Source organism: Oryzias latipes, chromosome 5, assembly GCF_053564925.1.
Source record: "Oryzias latipes strain Hd-rR chromosome 5, Olatipes_Hd-rR_3.1".
Classification (NCBI taxonomy): domain Eukaryota; kingdom Metazoa; phylum Chordata; class Actinopteri; order Beloniformes; family Adrianichthyidae; genus Oryzias; species Oryzias latipes.
Window position 1 is genome coordinate 35451438 of NC_136241.1, and position 11063 is coordinate 35462500.

The following is an 11063-nucleotide window of genomic DNA, read 5'->3' on the forward strand; positions in this document are numbered from 1 at the left end:
TCAAGAGTCTTTTTCAATACTCTTCAATATTTATAAAGCACCAAATCAGAACTGGGGCTGTAAAAAGGTCCCACACTAAAGAGAACAAAACTAAATTGAACTAGAAATTGTGATCCAAATTAACTCACAATGCAGTTCATTCTAGCCTGAACTGCATTTTAACGACACTTCATGTAGGAAAACCAACAGAAGTTGCTCAGATTTTGCTTCAATCTGTACTTTATTCCTAATAGTCTCCTGATGGAGGAAGTCCAGACTGCAGGAATCACTAAATCAATGTCAGGTTTTACCTCCAAGCTTCAGACTAAACGACATGTTAAATGTTCTTCAACCCATTGAGGTTTTTCTCCTTTGAAAGAGTTTTGGAGCCAACAGACACTCATGTTTGGGTCACAGACACTCACCTGAACGTCAGGTAGACAAAGGACTTCCAGGTGTTCAACACAAAAGTTTAGGATCAAATACTAAAAGCTGACAAACCGTAAATTCAGTGAAATAAAGAAATGCTCCAAGACAAAACTGAGGTGACAGTTGATAAATGATGAGAACATCCACTTTGTAATTGAAAATCTTTATTTTCTCTGCAGTCTCATCAGTTTATGACCTGGGTCTCTCCTTTTTGCCCTTGTAGAGCGCCAGCAGAGACACGTTGGCCACTTTGACCACCTTGAAACGAACTCCGGGAATGTCCCCCACAGCGTGACCCTTTCGCCCGAAACCGGCCACCAGAACCTCGTCGTTTTCCTGCAGGAACATAGGAGAGGATTCCCTATGACCCACAGTGTCTTTTCTACGTTACGATGCACAGCAGCATCCAGAAAACGCTCTTGACGCGAATGCTAGAGGGTCAGAACAGGTAGGGATCTGTTCTGCAGGAGAACTGAACCGAGCACCTGCGTCAGACCGACTGCATGTAGAAGAGCAAACTGCCGTTTACCTCGATGAAGTTGAGGCAACCATCGTTTGGGACGAAGGCTGTGATCTTCTTGCCGTTTTTGATGAGCTGAACTCTCACACACTTCCTGATGGCAGAGTTGGGCTGCTTGGCTTCCACTCCACTGGAGAAATGAGAGATCATTAGTTCAGTACGCACATTTAGAGAAAGAAAACCTCCTGAGAGCTTGGCTGCTAAAGAACTGCATGATCTAATGTTTGGAAATTGCAACGGCTCATTACAAATCATGAACGGCTTTGGGGAAAAGCAAACTGCCAGGATTTTCTAAACAAAGATTTTTCTTGAGGTTTTAAGGTAAGAATTTGGTTGTGAGTCCAAATACAAACAGGAAATAGACGTGAAATTTAAACGACGGCCATGGATGCTGATCGTCTCCCATCATACCAACTAGTGACCACAACTCACACTTTCTCCAGGACGATGCCCTTGGCGTGAGAAGCTCCTCCGAAGGGGTTGGCCTTCAGGGCGGTGCCCAGGTGGGCCTTCTTGTATTGTTTGTCATGCCATTTCTGCTCACGGCGGTGATTGCGCAGTTTCCTGGCAGTACGCAGACCACGACACTTCCCTAAAAAAAGAGGTGAAGAAAACATTATTATATGGCTGCGGTATTAAGGCAAACATCCAAAGAAATTAATTTGCTGAAAACTGAACATAAACATCAGGTTTGCTTAAAAAAAAAAAACGTTTTCAAATGAAATGCATGTTAAACATCTTTCAAAAAGTTGCATTTAAATTTAAACATATGAATGTGATGTTTCATCAGGTAGTTTCTCTTTTAATCAAATTTACAAAGGTAAATCTTCTGATCGGCCTCTTTAGTGTCGTCCAGATTTCACTAATCAATAACGTATTTCAGACTAATCTGATTACTGATGCATTAAACCAAAATGAGAGAAAATTACAACCAATAACAGTCCTCCCACCACATAAATGTGTATAAAAACTATTATAAGAGAAACATTGCACTTTTTTTACAGCTATTTGTGCATCAATTATAGAAATCTGCATTTCTAGTTGAATGAAGGCATCAATTCTGACAGATGGAGCTTCTGAAGGTCTGATGATGCGAAGGAAGTTAAACATCAAATAAAAGACGAAGAAAACAAAATAATGTAGAACGCAATTATTAACAGCAACATTTGCAAACATGTTCCAATACTAAATTAGTTAAATAAATGTCTATTTACTTTGATGACTTTAGAGCTAAATGCCTGAGGAGCGTTTTCAAACAGAAGGTTGATGATGTGAATAAAGGTCCAGAACAGCAACGTTTCCATGCCTGCAAACTAAAGTTTGGCCTTTCCGAACAACCGGAGGGAACTAAAACAGCCCGTTTCAATTGGGTAGAAGCAAATGAATACAGTCTTGACGATAAAACTCTATGTTGTTCTCACCAGAACAACATTTCGTAAACCCGTCGCCGCTAACGCGCTGCTGCTATTCCCGCAAAGTATGGCGGCTCCACGTTGTGGACAATATGAGAAGCGTAAACGAGCAAATCTCCCTTCAAACCTAACATTTCACTGATCATTTTACACCTAAATGTGCTAACGTGTGTTCAACGAGCGTTCAGGGGAGAAAACGGGCCGAAAGTAGCCACATAAGCGCGTATTACAGATGAAAAGTCAGACTCACCCATGACTGCGAAACGAGCTGGGATGGAAAGGAAGGACCCAGCATGCACCGCGGCAAAGACTGCTCCGAGGACCCGGAACTAGAGGCATCCACGAACTCGCCTGAATAAAATTGCAAAATGTAATTATTGCTCTATAGAATAAAAAAAACACACACACACAACTTCGACACGTAGCTATGTCTTTACTTTTAATTTTGACTTCCACCTATAAACCGAGAGACGCACGATTTTGAACTGTAATCCCGCTATGTAATTCAATTCAATTCAATTTGAACTACTTTTAATTATCCCCTAGAGGCAATTCTTTTTTTTTGAAAAAACAGAAAAAAATACATAATCACACAGACGCACGAATAAATAAACAACTATAACAATATTTATTATATCATTTAACACTTTTATATTCAATACTTCAATACTCCTTATACTAAAAGAACAAGCCCGTCTTTTTGTACTGTTACAGGTTAAATGGCTGCGGCTGTTGCATCACCTCTTTGTTTGTTGCTCAATCATTCTCCTCCATCCAAACCTTCATCTCCTCCTCACTCACTCCGACTGCCCTCATGCATTCACCAACCTGCTGGTGTTAAAGCATGATATGGTTCCATGGGGAAATCATCGCCTGAAATGAACTATTCTAACGTGATCTGAGTAAAGAAATTATCCAAATTAAAGTAAGCAAAGGTTTAAAAGGTGCTGCACTTTTACAACCATGATTGAAATTGAAATTTAAAAAAGAATTTCAACTTTTGGAACACTTCCCTGCTTTTCTGCATGCCTATCTCATGATCTGTTCCTCTGATGGATTCATTTCTGATCCATCCTGATCCCTCCTAGAGAAAATATCAGCATTTTCATCTCTGCTACCTACTATACTAATAACAAATAAAAAGAATATTTTTTAATAATGAAAACGTGCATGTTAATTAAATTCAATTCCTTTTTATTTGTATAGCCCAAATTCACAACAACAGTCGTCAATGGGCTTTGTCTTGGTAATTGTAAACATAAAATCATAAGGATCATAAATGCATAGAATTCAATAGGAGAATACTAAACTTAACTAACTAAGCAGACTAAACTAAACTGGACATCTCTGCCCTTAGACCCTCCGGCGAGGTTAGGAAAAACTCCTAAAATAAACGGATTCCGGAGAAAAAAGCATAAAACTCAGGGGTGTCCACATGAAGGATGGATCCTCCCCCAGGACGGACAGACGATGTACTAGAACTGTTAGAGAAAAATTAACGTATCTAACTCTACAACTACATGTTTAAATAGTCCAGCAGATGAGTTTCATCCAGATGAGTTGGGGGACGGCCAGGGGTGCCAGATAAGCCGGGGGGGGGCATAACCAAATGTAGGAGCAGCAGTAGGTAGAGACGATCTGACTGGAATCTGGAGTCACTCCCACTCCCCTGGAGGGAAGTGGGAATAATAATGAATAATTATAATTATTCTTTTTTTTTTTTTAATTATTATAAAGAACAAAAATCCAAAATAATGACAGTAAAAGTGTTATCACTATGCATTTATTTGTTTCTTTATTAATAAATCTAACCCTTCCTGCTGAGATAAACGGGAGCTGAAGAGAAAGAACCATGAATTTAACAAAAGCGTCTGGTTCAGTCCTTCAAAAATGTTAAATACATTTTTTCTCTGATTGGGCAGTTTTGTGATCATTCTAATTGTCCAATGTCGTTAAAGATGATCTGTGTAATCATCATCTATGGACGTTTGATATTTGTATTTGTACCTGCTGACATGAGGAAACATCACGTTTAATCAGAGGGTGGGGCTTCATCAACCACTTCATCCCTTCCCTTCCCCGATTGGCCGATCCTTGAGTCGGTATAGACGGTGGGCCGATTTAAGTAGATTATGATGTGAAGGGCTGAGAGGAAGTGTGTGTGTCACACTGTGGTCACCACAGCGATGGCTTCTCCGTGGAAATGCCTGTGCATGCTCCTCCTGCATCTGCAGCCGTCCTCCTGCCTCCATCTCCCGGCTGCTGACAGGTACACGACGCAGACGACTGCCTTTACCGCCCTGATCGGTGCTGGTGCTGCTTTCTCCTACTGCTCTGATCTTTGACTGTTGACCCATGTGGATCCAGCAGCTGTTTCCACAGCCTCAATCCTGTGAGGAGCTTTGCACTCAGACTTTAACGTTCAGATCTGTGCATTTGTCTTAATGAAGAAGGAAGCAGCACCATCTGTTGTGTGAACACATGTTTGTGGTGGTCCTGTTGTCCTGCATTTGTGTTTTTTTGGATCAGAGTCTCTCTGCAGAACAGAATGAAACAGAGAGGCTGATGAACTGCAGGGTGATCTCTGAACTCAGCCAAAGGGATTCAGGAGCTGACCGGTTGGCTGGTAAAGCCCCAGGATGAGGGAACTTCAGCGAAACCTTTTCCAGGGTGCTTTCCGTCCCCAGCACGTGACCCCCGTTTCCCTGTGACCCCCTCATGCTGGTTACAGTTCCTGTTTGCTGCTGACAGCACTCCGCTAACATACGTTAGAGAGCAGACAGACTACTCTCTTGGTCTTTGTGCCGCTCACCTTCCTGCAGTTTGGATCAAACCTCTAAATCAGGTCACAGATTTGTGCTTGAACACTGTGGGTGGGGGGTTGGGGGTGGGTCCCTCTCCTGTGGTATTCTCCATTAGCTCGTGCTCTTCATCCTCATATGTGACGTTCAGCTGATTGTTTTGATTGAATAAAATGCATTCCTGGCTCTGTCCTGCAGACAAACATCAGTCTGTTCATGTGCTAAACCTTATTCATGTGATAGCTCATTTCAAAGAAACGTTTTTCTGTTTTGAAAGTTTTTGATCAGAAAATTATTTATCAAAGTTCATGAAAAGCAGCCATATTAGGAGTCAGAGGCTCTGATGCAGAGACCAGAGGCAGAGCTGGAGGCAGCAGAGATGAAGATGCTGAGGTTCTCTTTGGGACCAGGATGGATCAGGAATGAATCCATCACAATAACAGATCATTGATGTTCTGGAGATCCACGAGGGAAGCAGATGGAGACGTTTGGGAGGAGGAGCTGAGACCAAAGAGGAGGTTCATGGATGAGGAGGAGAGAGGAGGATGCAGAGCAGAGGGTTAGGTGGATGGAGATGATTTACTGAGGGGAACCCTGAAGGGAGCCTTTTTTCACATGGCATTTATACTTTTTAATTCTGAATTGACTGATGGGAACATTAGAAAGGTTTCATTTTGATTTACGGCCGTTTAGTGAGTCTTCCTGTTCGTGTTTCTGCAACAGTCTGATCTTGATTGAGACATGTGTTCATGTGTGTTCTTTTTTGTTAAAAAGAGGTTTGAGGGTAAAGTTTACAGTTACAAAGGGTTAATAAAATCCCTGTCTGGCCTGTTTTATCGCTGGGTGTCGGCGGCTGCAGAAGTTAGTTGCTGGAGAGCTCAAGTCTCCTGCTGTCTCCAAAGGTTTCCTCTTATCTGTATAAAAAGAATAAATGATTCGTTCATATTTATGCTGACAGTTCTCTTGATTGTTGCCTGGAGACCCCGCTGTGCTCCTGAATGAAAAGGACTTTCCAAACAACTGCAGGACAGCCGTCATGTCTGATTCGCTGTCAGGTCGGCTCACCGCCTGACACACATTTGATGCGGCGTCTTGTTCCAGTAATCCTCTTTGTTCCTGCTGCTTTTAGCCGCCTGAACGCTCCGCATCAACCAGGCCGAAGCAGCTCCAACACGTCAGAGCATCTCTGCTCGCTGTCCTCCTCTTGTGAGGAGAAAAGGACAGAATTCAGGTCAAAGCATTCGTTCTCAACAGAAACAGCACATTGAAATTTGATTTACATTTTGACTGTGGAAGATTCCGTCTGTATTTTCTGATTAAACTTTCAAAAACTCGCCAAAATCCTGCATCCTCCAAAACCTCTTCAAGGAGACCCACCTGCTCTGATTCGTTTTGCAAAAATAGCAAAGTTTTGACTGTGGTTAGTTTAGTAACTTCCGGTTTTTGTCCTCCCTCATTCAGTTTGAACTGGTGGCTGATTTGAATGGTCTTTTACATGACATAAAGATGAGTGAGGCGTCCAGCTGACGGCGTGTTCCTGTGGGGGGTAGTAGATGTTTGCAAGCTTTTAGTGAAGGTTTAAGAAGAGCAGAAATCTTCTTTTGGCTGAGAGCCTCTCCATCTTTCCTATAATCTGTGGGCACTCGTGACGATTATATAATCTCTGAGCTGGAGCAGAAGATCAGCTGAACCTGGTTTTTGGCTGCGATCTCTCAGTATTTGATGTTTTTTTAGTCTCTTCTTTACTACCAGTCTGGAGTTCTGCTTCATTTAGTGGCATCAAACACAGACGGGAATCAAACCTTTAATATTTGCTCATCTACAAACAGCCAAAAAGCCTCATTCCTTCACACACAAACCTGATCATCCAGTGACAGATCAGCTTTTTATTTCAGTGATTTTACCCGGGAAACAGCAGAAATACCACATAATAATCCATCAATCTAGATAATTCCAGGGCGATTGTTCTGATCATCATCTGTTTGATACTTTATGCCTAGATACCATTAAGTAGCAACACCCCCCAGCCTGTGGGACAGCGGGCACTCCATGAGTTTGATTCCAAGCCCAATTGTCAAGGTGAGGGGTTGGCTCGAGAGCCAGTAGGACCCAGATGCAGAGGCGGAGGCACAGAGTCCAGGGACTAGAGGGTTTAATGAACAAAAAGCGCTGCAGAGCAGGATTTCAGAACAAACAAAAACTTACTGTGGCGTGGCGAGGGACATGGAAACATGAGCGTGGCAAAAACATGGAACATGGCATGACGACAGGAAGACAAAAAACCACCATGACTAAACTAATGGACCAGCACAGGAGGAAGGCAGAGACAAGACTTAAATACAGACAGGGCAGACAAGACACAGGTGAACACGATCAGGGCAGATGGGGACAAAAGGAAGTAAAACTCAAGAAACAAGACAAGACAGGAAACCTTTCAAAATAAAACAGGAAACAGAACCAACAAGACAGAACAAGAACTAAAACGAAAAACAAGACACAACAAACTCAAACCATGACAGTACCCCCCCCCCCCTCAAGGAACCACTCCGAGGTTCCAAAAGTCAACTGAGGGGGGGGCCCCGGAGGACAAACCTCGACGGCAAACGAGTCCAAGGAGTCCGGAGGACAGCCGGGGGTCCGTGCTGTCCGGCGAAGCAGGTCCGGAGGACGGCCGGGGAGGCGAGGCGTCAGGCATGGGGTCGTCAGGCATGGGGTCGTCAGGCATGGGGTCGGGCCAGCAGTCGAGCCCTGGCGGGTCGGGCCAGCAGTCGAGCCCTGGCGGGTCGGGCGTGGAGCCGAGCCCTGGCGGGTCGGGCGTGGAGCCGAGCCCTGGCGGGTCGGGCGTGGAGCCGAGCCCTGGCGGGTCAGGCGTGGAGCCGAGCCCTGGCGGGTCAGGCGTGGAGCCGAGCCCTGGCGGGTCAGGCGTGGAGCCGAGCTCTGGCGGGTCAGGCGTGGAGCCGAGCTCTGGCGGGTCAGGCGTGGAGCCGAGCTCTGGCGGGTCAGGCGTGGAGCCGAGCTCTGGCGGGTCAGGCGTGGAGCCGTTGGAAGCGGGGACCGGTCGAGGTGCAGCCAGCAACCCCCTGGGATCAGGGACCGGGCGGGGTGCAGCCGGCACCCCCCTGGGATCCGGGGCGGGTCGGGGTGCAGGCGGCACCCTCCCGGGAGCCGGGACGGGACGGAGTGCAGGCGGCACCCTCCCGGGAGCCGGGACGGGTCGGGGTGATTCCGGGACCACCACTGGACGTGGCAGTGGCGCGTCCGGGACCACCACTGGACGTGGCTGTGGCGCGTCCGGGACCACCACTGGACGTGGCTGTGGCGCGTCCGGGACCACCACTGGACGTGGCTGTGGCGCGTCCGGGACCACCACTGGACGTGGCTGTGGCGCGTCCGGGACCACCACTGGACGTGGCTGTGGAGCGTCCGGGACCACCACTGGACGTGGCTGTGGAGCGTCCGGGACCACCACTGGACGTGGCTGTGGAGCGTCCGGGACCACCACTGGACGTGGCTGTGGAGCGTCCGGGACCACCACTGGGCGTGGCTGTAGGGGACGGCGGGGACGACGGCGACGACGACCCCCCCCTCATGGCTAGACGGCTCCCAGAATAGTCCGGGTGGCTCCCACTCCAGGGAGATGAGGTAAACTGGGTCTGATCAAAAATCCAATAAGTCCGAGTCCTGTCTGCTTCCTGGCACTAGGCCTCAAGGAGCATCATGTCCCGCTCCGCTGGGTCCAGAAAACATGGCTGGTCCATTCTGTCAAGGTGAGGGGTTGGCTCGAGAGCCAGTAGGACCCAGATGCAGAGGCGGAGGCACGGAGTCCAGGGACTAGAGGGTTTAATGAACAAAAAGCGCTGCAGAGCAGGATTTCAGAACAAACAAAAACTTACTGTGGCGCTGCGAGGGACATGGAAACATGAGCGTGGCAAAAACATGGAACATGGCATGACGACAGGAAGACAAAAAACCACCATGACTAAACTAATGGACCAGCACAGGAGGAAGGCAGAGACAAGACTTAAATACAGACAGGGCAGACAAGACACAGGTGAACACGATCAGGGCAGATGGGGACAAAAGGAAGTAAAACTCAAGAAACAAGACAAGACAGGAAACCTTTCAAAATAAAACAGAAGCAGAACCAACAAGACAGAACAAGAACTAAAACGAAAAACAAGACACAACAAACTCAAACCATGACACCAATCACAGTTCATGTGTGTCAGAAAGAGCATCCACGGTAAAACTTAACCACCTGGTTCATTTCCTCTCCAAACATGTGGAGCACATCCATGATTATGGGGAGCAGACATAACATGTGCCTGACCTTACAAAATCCTACAAGAACAGAGAGCATTGTGGGTTTTTTCCCTTACATGAACTGAGCATTCATAAAACAAGGGAGCCGATTGTTCTGCTTCTGCGGGTTTCAGCTGGATGTGACAACTGGTGGAAGTGTCCAGAGTTTCTGCCCAGATTAGAGGCAAAATAAGGAATTAGGATTCGAGACTTCAGCTGCACTCGAAGGGACTTACGTCTCAATCAATCAATCAATTAAACTTTAGTTATGTAGCACTTTTTTTCATATAACAGCATAACACAAAGGGCTTTACATTAAAACATAACTAAATAAATAATATAAAAACAAGCATGAAAAAAAAAACAACAACCACACAAGTGAAAATATAGGGACCCCCCCCCCTTACAAATAACCCTCCACCCCTTTCACACCTCCCACCCCCTAACAAGACAATGAGAAATTGGCTGAGCACAAAAACAGAATGTTTGTTGTTGGAAACACTAATAATCTGGACCTCCCTCTCCGTGAATAGCTGCACAGCCAGCCAAATGCAGCATCACAGGTGGGGGCCAGCCTCACCACGGGTGGGGACCCCATCCTGTGATGGTTAAAAGACCAGAGCCAGAATGTGAGGAAACTTTTTTTTTCTAAATAGGACTGTAAATATGAAAATTTCGGTTCATACCCACAGCTTCCTGCACACAGAAACGAATAAATAATGACTCAGAGACAGGTACTTATCTTTTTGTGGAAGTTTTACTTCGTACAAACAGCACAGACATTTTGTACGAAGGGGACAGACAGATGAACATGATGCATTCAAAGTCTGAACACCGAGGCTCAGGAAGATGGGCTTGGTATAAGAACCCTGCATTTGCATATTCAGAGGATCATACACTGGACAATGATGTGAAAATCACGCCCACAGGTTGTTGCAGGCGAGGTGCTCCAAGGCCACACACAGAAAGAAAAAGGGAGTGTGGGAAGAAACTTGTGAGAAATTAGTTTACTGTGCTGATCTGATTAGATTGTTATTTAAAGTTCTGCCCTCCAGCTCAGAGAATCACAGATATGCTTTCAAAAACTCAATGAACAGGTGAATCCTGGAATTAATCTTCTCCAGCTGCTTCGTTTGAGAGAACACTTGTTGTAGAGCAGATGGAGGTTTATGCTGCAAAAGCAGATTTGAATCCCATGTGTCTCATCTTGCATCTGTCTGGTTCTGCAAACTTTTCTCAGAGGCAGCAGAGACTAACATGCACTTCTGAACTGCATGCATGACCTTCTCCTCCAGCACGCGGGGGCATGGATTTACCATGAGAGAACTGCAGAAATATGGGATGGTTTTGGATATTTCATGTGAATCTTTTGGGAAATGCAGTTTGCTGGACTCAGATCCATCATTCAGTTAGTGAACCGCACAAACATCCACCCAGTTCTGTCAAACAGAGACTCTGTTGAAAGACTGACTATAGTTATCAGCAAACCTGGACGCTTATCTGTTGTTGTTTTTGAAATACCTTTGAATTAAAAACTTGAATTAAAAACTTAATCAAAAAAAGGGGTAGAGTAAACAAATTTCTAGTTAACACGAATGGAAAGAAACTCACCTGATACTG

General features: G+C 45.6%; 2 protein-coding genes across 2 annotated transcripts in view; one reads left to right on the top strand and one right to left on the bottom strand.

The window, feature by feature from the left end:
* Positions 1 to 555: 555 nt before the first annotated feature.
* On the bottom strand, positions 556 to 2697 carry rps23 (ribosomal protein S23). The gene is made up of 4 exons (XM_004069322.5): positions 2591 to 2697; positions 1361 to 1520; positions 938 to 1058; positions 556 to 744 (listed from the first exon to the last, which is right to left on the bottom strand). The coding sequence occupies exons 1-4, from the start codon at positions 2592 to 2594 to the stop codon at positions 598 to 600; spliced, it is 432 nt and encodes a 143-aa protein (XP_004069370.3). The 5' UTR covers positions 2595 to 2697; the 3' UTR covers positions 556 to 597.
* Positions 2698 to 4441: 1744 nt separating this feature from the next.
* The window catches only part of atp6ap1la (ATPase H+ transporting accessory protein 1 like a), a 16648-nt gene continuing 10026 nt past the window's right edge, over positions 4442 to 11063 (top strand). Inside the window, exon 1 of the mRNA XM_011475697.4 lies at positions 4442 to 4609. Coding sequence (XP_011473999.1) covers positions 4527 to 4609 — 83 coding nt within the window. The 5' untranslated portion in view covers positions 4442 to 4526. The remainder of the gene's footprint in view (positions 4610 to 11063) is intronic.